At 40.6% G+C, this 24,589-nt stretch overlaps 1 protein-coding gene across 2 annotated transcripts in view; it reads right to left on the bottom strand.

Moving 5' to 3' along the window:
* The window catches only part of RBM33 (RNA binding motif protein 33), a 102,188-nt gene that overhangs the window by 32,147 nt on the left and 45,452 nt on the right, over positions 1 to 24,589 (bottom strand). For both annotated transcript variants that reach the window (XM_068934276.1, XM_068934277.1), the window contains exons 11-15: positions 10,441 to 10,600; positions 9,559 to 9,890; positions 8,718 to 8,969; positions 7,980 to 8,267; positions 80 to 721 (exon numbers count right to left, since the gene is read on the bottom strand). In XM_068934276.1, the coding sequence (XP_068790377.1) occupies positions 80 to 721; positions 7,980 to 8,267; positions 8,718 to 8,969; positions 9,559 to 9,890; positions 10,441 to 10,600 (1,674 nt within the window). The remainder of the gene's footprint in view (positions 1 to 79; positions 722 to 7,979; positions 8,268 to 8,717; positions 8,970 to 9,558; positions 9,891 to 10,440; positions 10,601 to 24,589) is intronic.

The raw sequence follows: 24,589 nt of genomic DNA, 5'->3' as shown, positions 1-24,589 counted from the left end.
TTTTGGGATCACACCAGATGAACCACGCAAAAACAAACCATGACAACACACACACACAAGAGCAGCCTTGGAAACTTACCCCTCCTGACAACTTAATCACCCTGACTTTGCTGCCGACATGGGGCCCGTCTCCACTACCACTGTTTGTGCGCTGCATAACAGTCCTTTTCACACCGGGTTTCAGCTCCTGGGGCCGGGCTTGCACTGAAGCCACTCTAGCAGTCTGTGTTGCAGGCAGCGACACCGCAGCTGGTTTTGGCTGCAATACCTTCGGCGATGCCTGAGGCTGACTCGGAGGTATCGTTCTGGTCTGCCTCAGCTGTTTCACTGGTTTCATTTGCTGTCCTTGATACTGCATATTGGCCCCAACCTGCGGGAAATCTGTGGGTTTGGGTTGGATGTGTGGAACTACCATATCTTGCTTTTTAATGAGGAGTCTGTTTTTCACATTTGGCCTGGTCTGGAAGCCAGAGTGGGGTATGTAAGGGTTGCCGTTGGTGGGGAACTCGTAGGATTCCTCTTCCTGCTGCATGTAGGATGGCTGCGTGGAAGGTTGTTGCTGCTGCTGCTGCTGCGCAAGCCTTTCGAGCAGTTCTCTCTTTCTAGCGCCAGCCTGCTGCTGCCGTCTCAACTCCTTCTGCTTCAGGATTTCTTCTCTTAGACGCTTCTGCTCCTCTATCTTCAAACGATACAATCTAGTTTCTTCATCTTCATCTGGATACTACAAAGGAGAATACAAATACAGTTGTCAAACTCTCAACACATGCCTGCCTTGGCCAAAATAACGTTAAATTGTTGTTTCAGAAGATGTCATAATGGCACAACTCTCTAAAGGGCTTCTGAAATCATCCCTGCTGCCAAGCTACGGCTACTAGCAGCACGTATCTGCTAGCAAGGTTTATTTGCTATTCATTAGAGACAAACAGCTCAAATATGGTTTAGGACTTAGATACACTACTTCCTAGACAGGAAAAAAAGAAGCTATAATACCAGTTGAGAAATCTTATCAGAATACTAAAAAATGAAGTCTTACAAATTGGAACTCATTTATAAGTTTCTAAAAGCAATTAAACTATTAATATAATTCAAGATATCAAAATATGTTTCAAACGGAAAGTAACAGTATAGAGGCAACCCACTGTCACACAGGTTTTATCTTGCTCTTTTCTGACAAAGTAACAAAAGGTAGGGTGGTAAATGACCTGAAAGGCCCTGATTAGAACTATTGATTTTTCTCACAGAATTTTCAGCCTGATCTCAAACTCATTTGTCACACAATAATTGGTTATAATGAACAGCACAAGTCAATCTCTCTGACCTTGAACTCATGCACTCTCTTCAGAATCAAAATGTTGCCAAACGCAGTGTTGGAATATTAATGGTACGTAGAGAACGCCTTTAATATTCCAGCCCTAGGCCCTTCTGAAAGTATTATACACTATCAAATAACCTTTCTAAAGATTCTTCAACTTTGGCAGAACGGGCTCCTACAAAAAGCTGTGTGAAATGGACAGAGTCAAGGAAACGCAAATTCTCACCATCCTGGAAAAGAAATCGAATTGCTCTTCTGATACAATCAGAGATAGCTTGAAAGCTTGTTATTTTTTTTAATTACAAAGCATACTTTTTTTGTAAATTCAGTTTTTATTTCCTACAGGTGAAGATTTTTCAGCAGTCTCTACAATTCTCTAGTTAAAATTTCGACAGATATTCTACTTTCAAGTAAGACATATTGATTGCCTCTAATAAGAATAGGCTCTCCAAGCAACTTTGCATTTTGGTAAATTACAGCATAAATAATGCTAAAACGTTTCTCGAAAACTGACTCAGTGATGAGCAGTTATTTACCTTACAGTAACTGGGGTGCAAACTCTTGCTATTTTTCACATGTATCTGACCCAAATGTACAAGGATATATTTTTTCGGTTGAAGTGTCTTTTATCCCTAATACCTCCCAGAATCCTCCCCAACCCAAGGGGAAAAAACAGCAGATCCGATCCAACCGTATCGTTGGTTCACAGACATAACAGCCCAGTAGAGTAGTAGTTTATATCTGCAGAATCCAGACGTGCAAGTCTTGAACACTTGTTTCCTTCTGATGTAACTGCTGCTTCTCTGAGCACCTACCCACGGGGATTACTCCCACGGTAACTAAGAAATAGCTGCTTGTTTCCTACTAGGAGTCTTGCCTAAACAATGGCTAAAATACAACTTCAACAAAACTGGAATTTTTTTTTTCTTTTTCTTTAAATAGGGGATATAGTTCTGGAATGAGTTCTGTCCTTTTTAGGAGAATGCTTCATAGACCAAAACGTTCTGAACTTCCTCTACACTTTTCAGACTAGGATTACGGTGATTAATGACTATAAGGGCTAGATTATGGGTCTTTGATAAATGGTAACAGGAACACATTTTTACAAACTAAAAAGGGTGTGTGTATGTGTGTGGGGAGGAGGACTGAGGTATTTAACCTTATAGTGAAAACTGGAGATTCTGGATTCGATTATAAGAAGAATAAGACCATTAACAAATACAGTAAATAGTATAAGGCTCTTATGTTTTCTGATATGCTAGCTATATTAAAGAAAATAGAGAAAATAAAAAGTAAGGATAAGAAAATACAGATAACCTCCAGACAGAAGGAGAATGTGTTGTTATGTAGATCCCGATACTGTGAATAAAAATTTTAGTCACTTTCAAAGACAGTAAATATCTCACAATTACTGAAACTAAACTGAAAATATGTTCTATTTATCTTAATAAATCAGTGTATTCATTTACTTTATTTTAGATCAGAATACTCTGCGTTTTATCTAAATGGGTTTGATGGATGCCAGTGAATCAGTACCAAATTCACCTTAGGAGGCGGCAACGTATTTTTCCCCCCCCGTTATAGTCAACTGAAGGGTGTCAATATTTGCAAGAGTCTGCATAAGGCTAGCTCTTCAACCAGCTGTCCTTTACTATCGGGAAACCATCTGCTTATACCATTATCTGACTAGTACAAAACACTAACTCAAAAGCCATCTATTATCAGAAGAGAGATGTGTACTTTGTGGCACACATGAAATGAGTCTTTCCAGCAGACCAGGAATAAACATCCTGAGGGATTGTGACCAACGCATGCATGCAGCACCTCTTGGATCTAGCTGATCTGCACTGATCAACGGCACTAGCATTAAACACAGAACACTGACAAACTGTATTACTAGTATATATGCAGTTAGAGGAATGCTCTTAGGGGAATCTTCAGGCAACATGATCTCAAATATCTTTTGGAATTTTTCCTTTCAGGAACTCAACCCAATACTCTGGAGATTAATGCGGATACTATGAACTCAACCCCTTCTTAAAGGGTCAGTTTTGAAATCAAGAGCAAAGAGCTCTCAGATTATTTGAACTAAGTTGCCAGTTTTCCGAGGTTACTGCAGATCAGCCCATTAACAGGGTAAGCAGACCTAAATCCTTCATCTCCAGAAGCAAACTGCTGCTATTGCTAAATCTTCAGTAAATACTCCTGCCACTAGAGGAAGACCAAACAGTATAAAGAATCCTTTCCTCGTTAACAAAGGATTTGCAGTACGAGTCAGATTTTGTTTGGAGTTAATTGTGCAACATCCCAACAGTAAAGATTCGAATGCATGGCAAACTCCTCACTAGGATGAAAACCGTGCTAACTAAAGCCCATTAGCTTTAAGAGCACCTCTTCTCCTACGTCATTAGGAGCTTCCTCAGATAAAGGACAGGGAAGAGAAACAGTGGAATGGATCAGGATGGAAGTGGCATGCAATACCTACTGCTAATGATTTTCATCCCATTAGTTTATTGAACCCAGGACAGTTTTCTCCAAAACCAGCAGCATTTTACCAAAAAAAGGGACTGGGAGAAAGCAGACATCCCTCAAAGATACCACAATGCTCACAGCTGTTTGGAAGCGTGCTGACAAAAGTAAGAGCAGCTATAGCTAAAGATGCAGTATAACTTGCAGCAGGCTTTTTCCCTAGATAAGCTCTTGATCCTTTACCCTTTTTTCTTTTCCTGAGGAACTCCGCAGCACAAAGAAACAGTACACTGTACCCGACGCCTCTTTTTAGGGAAGGCTACAGCGCACTAGGCAAGAGATGCAAAGTGGAGATCCTCATCCGTCCTTGAAGAGTTCTTAAACACAAGATATTTCATTGTGGTTTGGAGGGAAGATCAAGCTTTAGCTTGAAGTCCAAAGAGACTTTACAGAAAGTGCCAAAAGAAAATGTTACAAGCTGCTTTCCTGAGTCCAGCCGCAAGAGCGGCAATAGCTCTAAATCATCCTCTATCTAAGAGGACTTAGAATGGCACTGTTGAGGTCAAAGACCCCAAAGTAGTATGCCCTAAAATGAGAGATCAAACTTGTGCTGTAATTTAAGTCTAGTACCAGTAGCTACAAGTACTAAACTTGCTTCTCATATAGTAAATTAAACAAACAAACAAAAACCTACATAAGAAAAAGCTTTTTGGAGGTCTGCAGCTTTTACTACTAATTAATAAAATTAAATGCAGAGCCACAAAGCTTGAATAGCGCAAGTATTCTGCCTTGCTATCAAGGAACAAAAAAAGAACTGTGCAGCCAGATTGACTTGTGCTCCTCAGTAGAATGGATGCAAGGACAGAGGGGATGGCTCCAATGGACACCATCAGTCAAAACAGTTTCATTTGTGGCATATACACATGAACCCGTGTGTTCAGCAGATTTGCAGTTTGTTTTCCAGTTGTAATTTCAGGAAAAAAAGAGAGGCTAGAATCATTTGTCCAAAAATTCCTGACAAGTCTCTATAAAAAACACGGTCAGATCCAAATGATAACATTTTGCTGCTTGTGTTCAGAACCACAAGTTACCCTAAATAAAGGCATCTAACACATTATATATTTTACACAACTGATGACATTAGCTCCTACACCCCTAAGAAGGTACAGGTCATCCTACAGAACATATATACTGTACATCTTAGACAAACAAGAAAAGAGTTAAGAATGAGGTTAAAGTTACTTTGAGAAGCACACTGCCCTCTTGTGATCTTCTAACTGGAAAAAGACTGTGGTAAGATGAATTCTCTAAACACAAAGACAGTAGGCACCATTATTAAAGTTTGGAAAATAAGCCTATTCAAACCACAAAAACTCCGAATGTAGACACTTACAAATTTTTTCAGGCAGTTGATTTCTAAAAAGATAAAAAGATTCAGACACATTTGCTTGATAACCTAACATAGCATCTATTTTCTGTACTGCAAGTCCTGTAAAATAAACCCCACCAACATTAAACCCAGCGAAGCAACTTCAACAGTAACTGCACTTGGAAGAATGAAATGTAAAAGCTGACTGTAAATATATTAGCAGCATTAATTGCAATAAGTGGTAATATTAGTACACCTTGGACTACAGCACTTGCACAGCGCTCTATTTAATTTCCCTCCTGTTCTGAGTTCCAATACCTCATTTATTCTGAAGAATTTTACTTCACCTTTCTATGCCCCCCCCTTTTTTTTAAGCTCAAAAGGGCCTAATATTGTCTTAATTCTTCGCATCCTAAACTAGCCTCAACATGAGCAGAATTAGACTAATAGCCACCACCCACCGTTCCCAATTTCACTGGCAAAATGAAATGTAATCTTGAAAAATAACAGCTATTCTAAACATAGCCATTTAAGAGTCAGTATTTTGCAGCCTCCAAGAGAATCTGAACACAGGCATACTATTAGGAAAGTTGAATTATAGTTTGTGTCTTCTAGTCACTCAGGTTGCAAGCTTCTAAAATATCAGAATTTTGAAGGTAAGAGAAAACCTGTAATAGCCAATATTGCTATTCTTTGTGGCTCCTGAATGCCATGGCATTCATAAAAAAAAGTCCTAATAATTTTCCAGCTGAAGAAACTTGCAAAATGACCTGCCTAAGTCAGTTATGAGCAATACAGCTAGAAAAGATGACAGAACTTAGCTATTTCTCATCTTCATAGACAGAAAAAGAGCAGGATGAAGTTAATTACAAAAACAACAAGCAAAAAAGACTGCAAAGCATTAAAGTCTGCCTTAAGGACAAAAGTGTAATAACCTACGTTACAATAACAGTGAAGAAGAAGAAAAAAGATTAAATATTTGAAAATGAAAGTTACTAGTACCGCAATCATCCGTTTGTAAAAGTGACAATAGCAGGCACCAGTGAACAGGACTGGCACAGTTGAAAGGGGACAACTGCTATTACACTGTTGTTCGCAGCACGTGGCTCTCTTTCAACTTCCCTTTAAAACAAGAAGTGCTCCCTGTGCGCGCGCACACACATTCACACACTTTCAGTGACTGTGTGCCTGTGTAGGCTTTACTGTCATGATTAATATTAGGAAGCACTAGGAAATGCATCAGTTCTTCCAGGGCAACAAGATATCACAACTTGTTTCCAAAGATAGCCTTGATATAGAAAGAAAAAGGAAGCTTAATTTTGCAAAACTAACAATTCACATGAACGTGATTAGTTAGTTAAAGGGTGGTTAGGACATGTTTAAAACTTCAAATGGAGAGAACAAGATGACTTTTTTTTTTTTTTTAAATTCATTTGATCAAGACTGAAAAATATCAGTTCATTTTTCTAAACACTGGCAGAGATATTTTAGGACTAATGTCTTAAATTTCATATGACTAAAATATGAAAGAACTATAAAATGTTTTAGATGGTGAGGCCTGTGTCTGCTTTGCATAGGCTTACACAACTTAACTTTACTAATGGCCTGAAACACAGGGACTTCCTTATAAGGTATGGGATTTTCTGTAACTTAGATTACTCAGAGAGACTGAATTGAGGAGAAAGGGATTACTAAAGTCATTTTTGCAAAAAAGATCAAAATTAAAGCTGAAAAGGTGAAATAAAGGGTTTTTTTTTTTTATATTCCTGTTGAAAAGCAAGTGCACAGCAGGTCAAACACTGCTAGCTATGGATTTTTTTTGTGTTTCATTTGTGGAAATTCGGGATGGTCATAACTAATTCAAGAACAAGATGTGGAGCTAATAACCAGCAGCTTAAAGGGAAGAAAGTATTATCACAACTAAAGCTTTCAACAGCTCTCGAAAGAAATCTGGTCCTTGAGGCAAGATTCACGGTCAACTCGACTACAGAGATTTACAGTTCTGCTCGAAATAACCTGACATTCAGAAACCGTACGGGATTCATTTAACCATCACGTTTCTCTAGCACCTCCTGATGTTCAGTATGAACAGCATCATCAGCACAATCCTATCCCCCTTCTCTCACGTTAACAGCACACATGGAGTCTCTTCTCTAGCGTCCAAGAGCAGCTGTGCAGGGAGGCGGTCACCTGTTCAGCCCATGATCCAGGCACCTCATTTTTTATTCTGCAGAGTATTAGCAGAGCAAATGGTATCTTTTTTCTAAAAAGGAAACGCTCTTAAGTTCTCCAGTTTTTCCTAGATTAGAGATCATGACAAAAGGTTGTGTAAAAGAGGCATTTCCTTCAAGAGCAAGGAGCTCCACAGATGATGCAGAAGCAGCTTCCTACAAGAGTGCTCAAGACCCTAGAAGAGACCGGACAGTCTGAAGAAAAACAGCATTAAGAAAATGGCTCTCTAAATAGACAATTTTTTTGAGGTATAAAGCATCAAAGGAAACACCAGAGAAGCGGTTTTTTGTTTAGAAGGAAACACTGAGCTGAAAAAAATTGGCCAGAATTGCTGTAAGATAAGAAAAGACACAGTGGATATTTCAGAGGCTGGTATCGGTTGATGACCCTGCCTCAATCTCTGCCTTGTCACAGTAGAAATGATCCCAACTCCCAACCCCTGCCAACCTTCCAGACCTTTTTTCTGGTTAGTGGAGACTGTTCTTCCCATCACACTAAACAGGAAAATGCATTTCAGAAGAGAGGCCTCTAGTGGCGCCAAAAAAACAAACACACACACACCCCCAAGAAACAGACAGACCAAAAAAAACCCTTTACCTCCGGTTCAGATTTTACTTCTGATTTTGCTTGACCGATTGGTGTGATTGCTTTAGCTTTCATCTCAGGCCTCCCCTGCGAGTTTCCAACACCAGCTACAGACTTGGTGGCAGACATGGTGCTGGTAATGGGTTTGACCTGAGCAGCTGGAGTAGAAGTTCTCCTGTTGTTGCTCACTTCCATCGCATGTGACGGTGCTATTGGCAACTCACGCAAGTTGCTATTTCTCGCGGCAGTTGTTTGCAGCTGCTGATTTGAACGCTTGACAATATTCTGGGAGGGTGTGTTCTGAAAAGCAGAAAGAAAAAAAATGCAAAGACTTTCACCACAAGCAAGATTAAAAGTGTTCCCTCTTTCAGATTTTTCATGATTGAGCTAGGCTTCCAAGTCTGGCAAAGAGCAACTGTATTTTTAAGGTACGAAGAAAAGTTATAGAAATGAGAACATCCGAACAACAGCGTCATTTTTAATTAAAAGCAAAAATCTAGTCTCACTTGCCTACATCTTTCTCAGACGTGCGTTTCACTAAGCGATTTATTTTCCTAAGCAAAGCGGTTGTTCTGATTTGCAATCGTACTGAGTAGCTACAGACGTTGCTGCAGAGGGACTGTTGTGCCACCCCAACCTACCATACCGAATACACTGCACTGGAGCAAATTCACTAGAGGGTTTTGACACCTGTGCTTCCACGCCCGTTACACGTGCACAGCTAAGGGAGGGGACGCCAGCGGTACTTACATGCCTGGGCTTCATGGGCCCCTGTCGCTGCTGGCACTGCATGCGGTTGTTGTTGGGCTGCTGCTGCGTGGCCGGCATGTGGGGCCGGAACTGCGGCTGGTTCATGGGCATGAGGGGCTGCGGCGGGCCCTGCAGGTGGTGATGGTGCTGCTGGGGCTGCGGCTGCTGCTGGTGGTGGTGCTGCTGCTGCTGGTGGTGGTGCTGCTGGGGCTGCGGCTGGGGCTGCGGCTGCAGCGGAGGATGCAAGGGACCCTTCGCAGGAAGGGAAAGGTTATTTGGCGTCTGCGCTGAAGTAATCTGCTCTGGAAGCGTAGCGCCCAGCCTCCCACATCCTCAAAACGTCTGTAAGCAGCTAGAGACCAGGCCGCACCAAACGTATCCCGAGGGGAAACGGGCCAACGGACGCTGCGCAACGTCGTTCTGTGTTTAAACTTGCGCAACTCAAGAGGAGAAGCGGAAAGCGGCGGATGAAAAGGTTTCCCCTCTGCCTCCCCTTTTTTAAAAGGGCTGAAACTGCTGTTTTGTTGTTTTGGTTTTGGTCCCCCCCCCGCCCGCCCCAGCCTTAGACTACAGCATTCCCCCAAATTCAAAACACGGCTCTGGCGAGGATCTCCCTACCAAAGGCCCCCCGAAGGTGCGAGGTCCCCTGCCCGCTCCCAAACCCCTTCCCCCGCTCCACCAGGTGACTAAACCAGCGTAAGGGGGCTCCCGGCTGCGGCGTGCCCCCCCCTCCTCGCTGAGCGGCAGAGGGCGCTGGAGCCCTTCGGCAGCCGCCGCCACCGGCCCGCCGCGGCCCCCCACCCAACCCCGCGCGCCCCGGCTCGCGGCTGCAGGGCGATACCTGCATGTTGGGCTGCGTGTGCGCGGCCAGGAAGGGCTGTCCCGGAGCCTGCAGGAACTGCTGGCGCGGCGGGATGAAGGGTCGCGGATTGGCGGCGCCCGGCTGGTTGAAGTGCAGAATTCCCACCGGCCCTTGAGGCTGAAGGTTGGGCCGCACCGGCCTCTCCCTGGGGAAGACGGGTTGTTGCCCTTGCTGGTTAAAAGCCGGCCCAGGCTGACTGAAAGGCATCGGGTTTTGGGTAGGGACGGGATGAGCGCTGTTGAGGAGCGGCGGAGGCGGCGGCGGCGGGGGGCTCCGCTGCTCGAACAGGTGATGGCTGGGAAATCGGGGATCTGTGGGAATCAGAGAGGTAACGGGGTGGTTGGAGAAAGGGAAAACACGTAGGAGATGTTTCAGTCTTGAGAGCTACCCTCCCGGCTACGCGTCTGTTGCTCGGACCACCTGCGTATGCAGGGAACCGATGCTTGACAGAACAGCGCAATTGGTAATAAACTGGAATTAGGAATAACTTCGAAATTCTGCTCTGCTGAAATCAGTGAAGGATTTACAGGGATTAGAGTTTAAGACATGCAAGAACTCACAAAGTTTTGCTGCCATTTGCTGATCGGGTGTTTAGTGGCTTTTTACATGTTTATATGTATATATACACGTGCGTGTATATTTATACACACACACAGAGTATCTATTTTGTTTCTTATGCTGTATCATTTTAGCTAACTTTAACAGACTAAATTTAGTCTTTAAACTTTACGCTTTAACACGATTTACAGCCCCTCCTCTTCAGGTTCTTGGGGACACTTCGTGTTACGGGATACGAACTCAAACCGCACGTTCGCCTTACAAAAAGCGCATGTTGTATGTTAATGCAATAAAAAGCCTTACCTCCTATGAAGAAAGGGTCTCTTTCCTGAGGAGGGGGAGGAGGGAGCGGCGGCGGAGGGGGTGGTGGGCCTCTCCACTGGTCCTGGATGGGCAGCCTGGGGGCTTGCGAGAAGTTGGTAGGAACAGGTCCAGGAGTGTGCTGCTGAAAATCTGGGGGGCCCTGTTTAATAGGACAAAAACTGAGATTAAGACCACTGGGAACTCATCTAACACTTGCTATATGTATATGTATGTATGTGTGTGTGTGTGTGTGTATTTATATATTTATAATTTTTTTTTTGTCTGAAAAAAACAATTGATTTACAAGTTACCTCCTAAAGTCTGCACAAATTGGCAGTCCCTACCGAGTCATTCAATGGAAGAGATATTAAGTACTGAGTACAGTATCTTGAAATGAATTCTCAACGTTTTAATAATCACTAGCACCACAGGAATGCCATTTCTTCTCAAGCTTACTGAAATCCATGCAATTATCCACCTTCTTTCCCATTAATCCAAAAAAATCTGAATGTCTACTTTAGAAAAAATTTCTGACATTTATCTTCTTAAACCATGCTGTTCTTTGCCATCTGTTTAGTACAACCTCAGCTACAGAAATGAAGCAGCTTTACTTAAAAAGGAAAAAAAATGGTGGCATCCAGAAAATTAAAGAAATCACCTTTCTAGATAAAAGCAGGAGAGCATTTCTGTTAATTCAAAACAACTTAAGCACCTGAATCATTACAAGAATGAAAGGTTACAAAATCATCCCTCCCCATTAAAAAAAAAAAGTGTGCTTTTATATATTGCAGGAGAGCAGCATGTTAATTCAAAAGCAGAAGTATGCAGAAGACATGCTTAATTCAGTAATTCATGCTATTACCATTTTTCCTTGATATCAAAAGTTGACAAAATATTTTAGCACTCTCTGCTAACTGAAAGAAACTATGCCTCACAAATCATTATATTCAAACATTCCCCTATTATGTGCAAGTAAATTAAACAAGTAATCAACGTAATCTAAGAACATCTCGTTTTCTACCCTACGTGAATTTTGAAATTGGTGGTGGCATCCGTTCTGTCTGCATCTGATATTCACCAGCTGCTTTGAACTTGCCCTTGCTAAAACCAAGCTTTTCAAAACAGATTTAAGAACAAACACTCCTTGCTCTACTGAAATATGGCCACTGGCAAAGGATCAGACTGCGTTAACAGTGGCTTACCACTTATTTACTGAGCTGCCCTAACCAAGAGCGTGCCCAACCACGAGGCAGAGTGCCCTTGTTTACAACCTCCATGTGTCCCTCGCGACTGAACAAGCTAAAACACACCCAGAGTATGAGGCATTTCAGGGCTAAGTTACGGCCACTTAACAAGATCCAATCATTTAGCCATATTTCAGACATTTAATAAAAGTCTGAAGAAGCATGACAAAATTAGGAAGTGGAACAATTCAGGGTGATGTATGTTCCAGGGGCATGCTCTTTCTTGATGAGAGCCTGGCCCATGTAGCAATGCAGAGCTCATAATACTAAATGCACTTAACTTAGGCATAACAGATAATTATCATTGTTTGTTTGTTTGTTTATTTTTAATCAAGAACAGGAAATATCCTAATATGAAAAAACACAACCCCCTTAAACTGAATCGTTAATACCACCAGCACTGAAGCTCATACTGTAGTTCCACATAAGGGAGGGAAGATCTTCAATATCCAGATAAGTCTCATACGTTATTTATGATCCACAAATATTTTTATTGTAAAAATATTAGCATTTTAGCACAGGAACTTCCTTGCACAGCAACAGCAGGTATTTGCCCAGGAAACTGAAGCCTTCTATTCACTACCAAAGCGGCAAAACCCAAAGCTGCTCTGCACCCTTCTATCAGCATGCTCCTTGCCATGATTTGCAAGGAGTGAACCAGTAGATGAGAGAGCTGCTGAGGATCTACATCTATTAAATCTCTGGCCTACCTGAAAATGCCTAAACAGAGATCATTTGAGATATTAACACTTCTCATTTCAAAGCAAGACTAAGGCTACTTATTTTACATCACAAAAGAGCCATCAACTGTAAATACTTTATCACTCCTACACATTCAAGGATCTATATTCCCTTGCCAGGGTCCTGACTCATCCAGCCTCCTACGGCTATTTAGTAGAAGGCCATTATTTTATAGTTGAGCTTGGCAGTCCTCTATTTTTAGGAGGATCTGCTACACTTCTGTAGGCTAACACCCCCGAGCACAAAATACTCCTGCCACCTCAGGATAGACTAACACTTTTGAATTTCAAAGGCTGTCTGCAAACTGTAGCAGCTGAAGGAAATGGGAGACATTGGGATGGAGGAAAGTGACATTTATTTGTCCCATCAAAATCCATTTCGGTTTAGCTGAACTCGGCTGTTCAGCTGCATTGCCCTTCCCTGGCGTTGAACAGGACAGCCCTGGCCGCCTGCCAACACAGCAACGCGCACAAACCTTGAGGATCCTGACCCTTCGCTGCCACGACGCAACAGCACCACCACCACATGTAGGAGCTGCCAGAGGTGCTTTCAAAACTAAGGTTAAATGAATCCCTTCATCCTGGACACCTTGGTGATACAAGCAGATTTATTAAAAGGATAGCTCTCAGCCTTCGGTCACGTGCAGGAACACATAGCACTTCTGCAAGTCACAAAGCCTCCAGTGAGGCACCCAGAAAAAACAACTGGTATTTAGTTTAGTTATTACTTTATCACTGCATAATGCATAAGGTCATTGCAACAGAGATAGGGAGAGAAACCCATTCGTTAGGGCAGTTTCCCCCCCAAGACAGTTTTCATCTTACAGTTCATTTGCAGCACAGCCACACGGGCATATCACGCCTGGACGGGCAACCTGGCATTTCCGATTTTCAGAGCACTTCACTCAAACTCTGCAGTTCTCGTAGTACGTATCTCTAGTCACAACATATGCCTACATGTGTCTTAGTTACCCTTTATAAAGCAGCAAGTGAAAAAACAAACTGCACAGAAACCTACTGAGAACCTGGGTGAAGAAAGCATGAGTACCACAAATTTACCATCTGAGCTGAAGAGCAGTAATAATCTGGCTGGGCTTGACTTCAAGCACCAAATGGCATTACAGTGACCATAATCTACTCTACCTGCTTCTTCCAAGCTCAACACATTCTGCCTCAGTCTAAGCCACAGATCCTCACCAATCTCTCCCCTTGCTCCTAAAGGCCAGTTATACACTGGTCTAGCTTACAAAAATCTAGCGACTCCATTCCTATTCCCAAAATGCGTAACCCAATTTGAAGCATCTTCCCCAATATCTGTTCCTTGTCCAATTAAATCTTAGCACTCTCCTGATCCCACTTGCTCGTTAGATATCTCCTCTCATCCCCACCACTTCTTCCTCCCTGCCCCTGGCCCCCGACGCCAGCGTGGGTCCAGCTTCCCAACTCCAAACTGGCTGTCTTGTCTTGCGGCTGCCAGACACGACCTCCCATTTGTCTCGCGCCTCGCTTCTGGCAAGAAAACGCAAGTGTAAAACAATCTCTAATCTCCAAATTTTACCCACAATTGAGTTTCCTAGTCCAGATCCAGCCTCTCCTGCCTGTATGCTCAGTGCAGGCAGTTTCCTCTTCTTCTCGACAGGGAAGAAGGAGCTAAGGAAAGCGCTGGGGGCGGGGGCAGGGGGAGAGAGCCTCCCCTTTCATTTTTTTTTTATTTATTTTTATTTTTTTTAAAAAAACAGACGTTGTTTCTCATAACAGCTTCCCCTCTCCTGCCACCCCATCCCTCATTATTCTGCCCAGACCTACCTCTTCCCAACGCAGCCCTGAACTGCAAACGCACGGAAAGTCCTGCTGACTTTCACACAGTTTGAGGTCTTACTACTGAAACATCCCCAGAGCAGCTGCACTCAGTTTTTTCCTTGAAAATCTGAGTAGCTATAAAACATGCAAAATACGATTTCTAAATAACTCACTTGGGCAAAACGGTATTTTTCCACAGCTTCAGTCTCAGAAAAGTGTTTGGAAAATTTCAACCAAAATAATGTGAACCGAGGCAGGCGACCCGGCCCAGACCATTTTGGCTCAAACCACAGCAGTCTGGTAGTATTGTGCACCTCGAGAGCAGCCTTATGCCTCCCATCGTAAGGAAACTTTAAACCCTTACGAAAGCAGCTTTGGTATGTTTTAGAACTGAATAACGTGAAGTTAATTTAGAGCTAAGAAAGGTCACTCTTACTAATTATTTATAAATAATATTAAAAAATTAATTTATTTATAAAAAAATTACAGCCAAATTACAACCAGCAAGATATTTTACTGTTATAAAAACAAGCAACATTGATTTGAAGCTCCCTTCAGTACCAAAGGTGGCCATATGGCTTAATTTAAGACGCAATTTTTTACTATCCCCTCGACCACCTAACATATTTTGAGCAAAAATAACAATTATCCAGTTGGAAAATATTTTTTAAAACCTTAAACTAGTTATTAGTCTTAAATTGCAAACAAAGCACACCTGAAATCAACCAGATTTTGTAAACTAACATTGGATACTTAATTTTGCATTTATTTGGGTATAAACGTAATTTTCTTTTTTGATACTTATTTTTACATTTTCTTCTCTCATCTCCTAAAGATGCGTCCAAAATGCAGCATTAGGATTGCAAAAAATAACAGAGTCTCACCAAGATACATTAAGAAAATTGTTTTCTGCTCTAGCTTTGGTAGTACTATATTTCATATAAGTATGTCCTAACAATACAAGTCTGAGCTCAAATAACTCCACAACAGTCCAACAAAACCAAAGAGAGAAGAAAGTATTTTAAGTCTGTAGCTCTTCCTACCCGCTTCTCCCTTTTTCTGCCCCTCACATTTATGAGTTCTGCTTTTTGGTTTTTGAGATTCCAGTTAAGCTTTGAAGCTACTACGTTTTTAGCGACTGCAAATGTTCTCCAGTCTTAAAGTCAACCCCGCTTTTTCCATTTTGCGGGTAAAGAAAATGAAGGTCCTTTTTATATCCTACAACTACATACTACAATGCACTACAACTACACTGCAATTAAGCGTCATTAAGAAGTGTCCACTTATGTTTTGTCACTTACAGACTTTAACTTTACATATAGGGGCATGCTGAAGAACTAATAAAACATTATGAACAACCACATTTCTTGGCTGATAACCAAAGGACAATCATGCAGAGTCACTTACAAAGACATCTGTTATTTGCAGAAAAACTACAAATATTTGCTTTTAAAAAAGAAATCAGGAGTTTGATTCTTTTCCATCTAACACCAGCAAAAAGGACAGACATCCTCTTATTTTTTTAAAATCAGTTTTAGGAACAGCAGAAGCAAAGCATGAAATGAAATTCTGTCCCTAAATTACAGTAATAAGGGTGGGAAAGGGCTTGTACTTTCAACTTTTACAGTGCCAATAGTTTTCTTTGAAATTCAAGAAAGTTCCAACAGGAATCTGTCTGATGGACTGACTCCACATACGACACACAAAATTTAATTCTCTAAATTTCAACCAGACCTAATTCTTCCAGATATGAATGAACTTAGTTTTTCAGGAAATATGCAAAATTTGGTGCATTTCAGTGAGGAGGCACTTGTTTGCCTGAAATACCATTATATTTATGCTTTTGTTTTCCAGTTTCTAGCAATAGACTAATAGCACAACTTCAACTTCTAGTTAAAACAGGTTGTAATTGTGTCAAAAACAGCACAAAGAAATATAAACTTAAAGTTTTTGAATTTTTTTTTTTATTTTAACTGCCGTTAAGCTAAACTTCTAGGCATGGATCATTTTTATCATTAGTGTCACACTCTGCATTCAGCAAGTATTTCCTGTTAATAACCCCCGACTGCATTCTGGTATTTTGTAGGAAAGACTACGCACAGCTATTTAACTTCAAAAATTAATGAAGAGCAGGTGCAAGAGCCAGTTTTCATAATGGTCTGGTTTTGATAGAATAAGCATCCTGTAACACAGCTCCATAATAAATCTTTATGTGCACAGTAGTTACTTCCATTTCTCATGGTTTTGCAATCTGGACAGTTTCAAATTACAACCAGCTATTCAGTACACACATTAAGTAAGGCTCTTAAAAAATAAATTTTAACTATCACTTTGCCATTACCACGCCTCGTAGGAAACTTATCTACTTAGTAATTCTTATCATCTCCCAAAATGCATTTATTCAAGTTAACGGATTGCAGGTAAATGAGGGGGACTCTGGCAAGTTCATGTAATTAGACAAGTTCTAAACGTTGACCCAAAATCGGGGCCAACTGTAACATTGGGGAAAAGGACAAAATACTGCTGTGTCTTTGCAGCGAGACCTTGCAAAGCTGGATCAGATTAACACACACGTCTGCAGAGATGCAACTGCCAGACAGGCACAGTAGAGAGCAGACAGCGCCTCCTCGGAAGCGTTCTCTCCCTCTCTGCAGTAGCAGATAGATGATTTAATAAGAGTGCGTCAAACAGCAAGGAAGGAAAGAAGCCCCAAAATTGAACTTTTAGCAATATTTAAAGCTAGCTGCAAAAAGAGCACAGAGAAACAGAAAACAAGTCCTGAACCAGACTTAGGCCAGTCTGAGATGCGGTGGGTAGGAAAGAAAAAAAAAAAAAACTTAAACAATCTACACATATTCCTTCACAAAACTTAAAGCATCCTGCAACCAGTTCAGCACTGTATAATTCTTTTGAAACCACTAGGTGAAGCCCTGGTGTTAAAAGTATCTCAAAAGACCCAAGAGAGAAATTGTCATTTCTGAAAGCTTGAGGGGTCACGTCCACCCCAAATAGGGCTCGGAGCCTCTCGATAAGCGTTTGTGGGCTGAGAGGGGACACAGCTCCGGCTGCTCTTACTTGTGTCCTCTGTCAAAACCAAAACGAACTTCATTCCCTGAACACTGAAAGCAAGCTACTGAACATCAACATTTTTCTTAAGTCATTAAAAACGCATCTGCTTTTAAGAAACGCAAGTGCTGAACTCTAGCATTTAATTTATCCCTGCATAATTTCACTTTGAAATACTTAAGATTTGTTTCATCTTTTTAAATACGAGGACTTAGGTTTAGAAAGAAATTACATGGGGAAGGGGGTTGCGTGTGGATTTCCAAAAAGATTGCAATCATGGACATTTTATAAGGACTTAAAAAAATCAAAGGTATCTGCACAATGAAGCGCTTGCTGATAGGTATTTTATTGGCTCAAATCTTAATTTTGCAAAGTTTACTCTGATTAAAAAAAAAATCCTCTCCTCCTCTTCCACATGCTGGAATTTACAGTACATTGTTGTACAGTTCCACATGCCTGCAGGTTATACAGTTTCCCTTTTTACTAACTTCCATTATTCAGTACAGCTAAGGCATAACTTACATGTTGTCAATCACTTTTGAGGAGAGGAAAAAAAAAGCAATGCAAACTTGTGTCTACAATTCATTAGAGTGGTGAATAGCTCATTGAACATGACTTTCACACACTCAAGCAATCCCACCTTCTGAAAGAACATGAGATAAGGTTACTTTAATCCTTTCAAAGAACTGCGCTATTTTGCCTTCCTTTTATCCCTTTAAATATCCCTCCTAGTTAAGAAATTAACATTCTCTCTCATACAATTCTTACACAAATTGTACTTTTACTTTTCTGCATCTCTTCTTAATTACATGATGTTATCTCCAATAATCTATTCATGAAGCGCAGATAACTTTGGTTACCAATAAAAGGGAAAACTTAGCATAAATTGCTTAGCACAAAGTTAATCTTATAAAGCAAGGAATAAAGAGGATCTAACAGCTATTATATGACTTATCAGCTTCTCTAAAAGGGTCACTACTTTTTTTCCATGAGACTAATTAAATACCTTAACAATGTCATTGAAACTTCATGAATCTTTCAATAAATTACACCCTGCCTCTACAACATGTTTTCATTTATTAATCTCACTTAAAATGCAAAGAGCTAGGAGAACCCCATTGACAGTTAAGCAGGGCCACTCAGTTAATTCTTCTTATATGGTTTAAATGCAAAGAATAATGACCACTGTAACCTATGACAATTAAAACTATAGCCATCTGTCACAAGATGTTAATCCTCTTATTTCAGCAGCTACTAGACTTTTTGAAAAGCTTTCCTAAAATGCCTACCTTCCAGAAGAAAGAACTGACTCGTCATCCTCTTGTGCAAGAAGCCTCATTTCATGCATATCGAACACGGTCCAAAAATTTTTTAATTTTTAGAAATGTATACAACCCACTGTACACGCCAAGGTTCATTTCACACAGATTCCACAGTGTTCTCATTTAGTGCGTGCAGCATACAGAAAGAGAATGATTCACTGATTTTTTTTAATACTAAAACATATTTTGATATTTCCTTAAGTATGAAGTCTCACTGACCCAGTAGTCTCCCTATGATCACAGAATCACAGAATCATTAGGTTGGAAGGGACCTCTATGTTCAGGTCTATGTTCATACCAGACCTATGATGTCTGGTAGTCGAAAGAAAATATAACTGACACCATGATTTTCCTGACAGAATTAGGATCACAAGAAGATCCAACATAAAATACATAAAACACTCTTTTGTTGTTCTTGATGAAATGTATTTAAAATCAGAGTCCCAAGTAAGAAATCATCAGTATCAAAAAACTCAAGACACTGAACACTTCCTACCTAATTGTGTCTTTTCTAAGTTCCTAGAATACAGTTTCTGAGGAGAAAATACAAGGAGGGGGCAACTGCTGTTCAACTAAGCGGACGGCACATATCCTAGTATTACAGGCAGATTCAATTTGGGAGAACAGGTTGATATTTCCCTAAATCAAGTCTAAAGTAATTTTTAATATTAAACATGTACCACAGAACCAGCACTTTGACACCACACAACTCTAGTAAATAAGAAAGTGTGCTGGGAAGTTTAGGTACAAACCCAGAATATCGTTAAGGAAAATCACTGGTGTCCAATTTCTCTGTTTATGCCCCAAAACATAATTCAGCCGTCACGGAAAACCAATAAAAAACATGGAAAGATAAACATGAATCCCTTGTTATTTAAGTCAACTCATGCTCAAGTAGCTCAAATATGAATATGGTCAATACAGAAAAAGGAAGATAATATGGCTAAGAGCAGGTTAGTTAAGACCATCCCAAGCAATTCAGGAGACTGACGATAAAAATCAGATTCACTGTACGTAAGGCAGACTTACTGTATATAAGACAGGGCCTTTGTTCCATCATTAAGGTATAGGAGGTAGAGAGAGGAAATCTGCAGGGCAAACGGTCCCACTCAGGAGCAATTCTCAGAAAAGGCTCCTACATGAAATGTCAATATAGGAAAGGAACATTAAATCCCAACCGCAGCTTTGAATTCACAATGGTATGGCTGAGCACAGGAGCTGTGCCCTCATCAGCCTCTGGTGGGGCTGGAGCCAAGAGCGCCTACAGCAAGAAGAGACAGGCTATAATAAGAAATAGTACCTATGACCCAAACGTCATAGCTGCCTCCCCTACTTGAAGAAAGAATACATCCAGACTTCTCAGATGAGAGCACAAACCTAAGTAATTTGTAAAACAGGTGTTTTAACTAATTTCAATTTGACTGTGGTTTGTAAACCTCTCTGAGGCTCTGGTGTAGTCTTTGGAGACCTGGTGTGGAAGGGAGAGAGTGACCATTCCTGTTTGGTACCCTCTCTCATTTTTTAAAGTTGAATATAGAAATACCACAGAACAGAAATTGCAGAACTGGCATAGTGGACTTCGGAGAGCTGGAAAGATGAGCTCTCTCTCCAGAGCAAAGAATTTCATAATCAGAAAGACAATAAAATCTCCTGAATATGCTTGTGCTGGAAAATCACAGTTTAATGAGGAAAATATAAATAATTAGGGTCCCAAACAAAAGTACGGAAGGTTTGAGACATCATCTGCTTTCAGAACTATTGAGATAAAACTCCTGTAAAAGCTATACCTTATACTTAAATGTGAGACTATTGCACAGAAATATTATTGCAGTGTTTACTGACCTAGTGCATCGTGGTGACCTGCGAGTCACTGATGGTTAGAAACAGAATTCAGAGAGGCCAAAGCTGACCCGGATCCTGAATATCAAATTGAGGATTTCTGCATTACACTCCAAGCTTGGTAGCTCAGTTATAGTTACTTTAAAAGCAACCCCCAAAATAAATACACGTGACTTGGGGATGATGCTTCTCCCTTCAATTAAAAATGTTCAGATTGCCACAAAAAAAGCGTCAAACAAAAAACAACTTTACAGAAGACAATGTTAACATATCCCTGACCTTGTTTGCAAGGTCACTTAGATGCACGCACGTTACACTCCCAGGACTCCCAACGGGCTTGCAGGTACTACTCCTGTGTTGAGCACAAAGGTCTGAACAGTTTCTTTTTTGGCTATCCTACAATCAATGCATAGCATTCCCCTAAATTAGTTGTTTATTTTAAACCGCAGTATGACTTACTATTCTGTAATGAAATATTTTACCCTTCCCATTCAAAAGTAGATGGCAAGAACTGAGAGTGCTGAAGATTAACAAATACCAGCTGATGGATAACAGAAAGTACGTTTTTCCCTGTGATGGTACAAACAGACTCTCTTTTAAAGGATGTTTTTTGGCTCAGTTAAAACTGCTTTAGACAATTAAACTCTCACCTAAGACTCCATAATGTTATAACACATATTTCAGTTCTGCATTCAGTATTTAAGCACAGTTTAGCCTTACTGTGTTGTAATAAAAAGTCAACTGTATAATATTTTAATGGATTTCTTTAGAAGAGGAGTCCTGATTCTCTTTTAATGGTGTCTAATTAATGACCGTATAGCTACACAATTTAATAATTTCCCTGTGAGCCTTGAAGAAAATTTGTGCTTTGCTCATAAGGCTTAAAAAAAGTGTTAACTACATTCATCCAAATATATCAAAATCAATTAGCAGGTAATAAAGGTGAGACTGAATTGGAGAAAATGTGATGTCATTAACATAGGGGGAAAAAAAAAAAATTAAATTCTGCAACTCAGGTTTCCTTGGCAGTCCCAATAGTAATTCCTGAACATACAGGTAAGCGACAAAAAAGTACGAAATATAAACACACAAGTTTTCTGTTTGATTTCAATATCTATAGAGCAAGTGCAAAGTGGAGCGAGCACGACAAGTTAAAGGGTTACTGCGTGCAGAAACCATCTATTTCTCTCTTCTTTAATAGCTGTTACCATCATGTTTAGCTGCTGCTGCTGCTCCTCTTGCAGATGGGAATTCATTGATATGATTAAATTTGATGGTATGATAATGTATGGTAATCGTGATTAATCAGAAGCCCACTAGCAAATGGAGGATGTTGGGTATTATGTCACCTGCATTTTAAACCGCGTTCCCTCTATGCCAGCCTGACAATATTTGACAGCTGGAGGGACCTCATGCTGCATCTGCTTGCTACTACTTATAGGTCTGATAAGAGAAAGCGCCCGTCATTCCTTCGCTATCTTAAGTGCTGTAATTATAGAGCTTTGCAGACAAGTTGTGAAAACAGTAAGTGTTCAGAGTGAAAGCTTTTCGCTAGCTGCCGAACAAGCTCGCGCTCACATCTGCAAGGACTGTAATCTGAAAGCAGCGTAATTTGATGCAGCAGTCTCACTCGAACATGATTTGCATGAAATGCTGTATAAAGCACAATCCAAGAAATGTCAATCAGCACCACCTGATACCATGTATCCCGTTAAATGAAAACAAAATGCTTTCTACACTACCTGTGCTCTGCTACTGCTACACAGTAATAGAGGGAAAATTTCATTTACTGTTACTCATTAAAGTAAAGCCATAGCTAAAGCAGAATAATTGTGAGGAAGAAGGAGAATCATTTTCACAAGCAGCTTTTCGTTTAAATTAACAGTATGCCTCCTATATACATACTGTCGCAAACATGTAATATTTAATGATCTTTACTTACTAAAGATCAGTTTAAAACAATCGACTATATGCAGCGGCAGGACTGTTTAAAACTGCCCTTCCCACGAGCAGTGGAGAATAAAAGCAAGACCTTAGTAGCAGTTGCTAAAACCCTTCCTTACTTAGAGCAACTCATGGCTGAATTTGAAACAATGGAAAAATTCAAACTCCTTGTTTGCATTTTCCATAATGAAAAAGAAAACCTTCCCCAAGGAGTTTTGTTCCCAGAAGCACTGCAGTTTTCTGCTTCCACGTACTGCAAGTGGCATTTACGCCACACCTGCAGGTGCACTGGAAAAACCAAAACTGATCAAGTTTGCTAAAACCCTTGTTTTAGGGCTGAGCCAAGTCAGCACAGGGGCCACTTTGGAAAAGAAAGAAAGAAAAAAAAGTAAATAGCATTCCAATATGCATTTTATAATTAATTTGTAGAGCTTGCATACAGTGCTTGTCTAAAATCTGTTTCAAGCAAGTGGCAAACGAAGGATGGCAGACAAGGAAGGAAGGTTAATGGTTTACAAGGGACTGCTTACTGCCGAGTTCACAGCAGCAACTGGGCAGCTATTTAGAAACCTCTCACGGAGGAAAACCATACAGAAGTGTTTTAAAACACTGTTTGAATTTCAAACGATACTTGAAAGCTCAGAATTTGTCAAACTTCAAGTTTCAGAAATGGTTCAAAAACCAGAATCAAAACTCAAACCCCTTTCACAGCATTGGTTTAAGGCAACAACTGATGTCCTGGAGATCAAACAGAAGGACGTTGAAAGAGAGTATAAAATATTTACTGAGGGGCACAGGTAACAATTTAAGAAGAACAAGTATTCCTATGGGAGAAAGATCGTATGGAAAGGAAATGAGAGAGAGAAGTCAGTCCCAGAAACAAATCTCAAGAATCCCCTAGGAACTGAAAAGACACATGGTATAAATTATTTGCAAGGACTTGAATATAATTTGCACTATTACAATTTTTTTTTAAATATACTAAAAAAACAGAACTTATATGGCAATTTAATCTTTTAGATTTTAATTCAATAGTTACTTGAAAGGTACACAGTGCACTAAGGTGCTGTACCAAAGAGGAAAAGTTCTGTGCATAAAAAGTAAATAAATAAAAGTCAAAGCCTTCTTCGCACCAATCAGGCAGGCAGGCCCTACTATATTTTGTTTCATGACAGTTCAGACCGTTCCTAGTTCCAGCTCTCAAATTCAAGTTGAATCCAAATTCAGTTGTGGGAGGGACATCTGCCCAGCTGCCACCACACCTAGGGCGTTAGGTTACGGACAGCAGCTATATAGAAGTCGGGATAAACTTCCTGAAAACTCTCCTGGCAAAGGACACATGGACATGTTAACAGGTTCTGCAGCTTCTGCAGAGAAGGAATCAGGACTGGGATTGAAGGGGAACAGCCCCAAATCAGAAGCTGTCATTCCTCTCTTCTGCCTGCAGCCACATGTGGCAGGTTCTCCCCAACTTCCTCCTCGCTCCAAATATCCCGTGCCATCCCATTTGGATGCTAGTGATTCCCTCTCCCAGGTTCTGTCTGAGGAATTTCTACAACAAAAAACTATCATAATCTATCCCAAAACACATGTAACACTTGCTCTACTTTCACGCGGCCTTAAAAAGCTGCACACGAATGAGCCACATCTGAAAATTACTGCAATGTTCATTAAGTTAAATAAAATTAAATCATTTTTAAAGCAAAAAATCATTATAAGTTTTCCCTTAGGCAAGCGCCAAAACATTTAGGACACAGAACGTGCTGGAGGAATCACATATGGGATTAAAAAGAGAAAAAAAAAAAAAAAAAAAGAAATCAGGATCATCAACTTAGTTCATGAACATTACTGACTGAAAGCCAATAATTCCGGTAGTTTCATATTAAGAAAGGATCTGGTCTACGCTGTGTAATAGTCAGTCAATAGCAGCCTAGATATAAAGCGTTAAGAAACACCTTTTCCATTTTCCTTTTTTTCCCTCCCGTTATTTTATCCCAACCTTCTTCACAAAAACATAGCAAGTGAGAGGGAGATTAGCCTAGGGCAGGGACCACAGCTGCTGCCCCCGTGCATCACACGAGACTGCAGGTTACAAACCTGGACTGAGGCATCTGCAAGAGCCAGTAAGTTGGTCAGAAAAGGTGTGAAAAATTCAGAAACCCCAGACAACTGCTCACTTTCCTTAAAACGGATC

This window comes from Struthio camelus, chromosome 2 (assembly GCF_040807025.1).
Source record: "Struthio camelus isolate bStrCam1 chromosome 2, bStrCam1.hap1, whole genome shotgun sequence".
Classification (NCBI taxonomy): Eukaryota; Metazoa; Chordata; class Aves; order Struthioniformes; family Struthionidae; genus Struthio; species Struthio camelus.
This window is presented reverse-complemented; position numbering and strand designations above follow the sequence as displayed.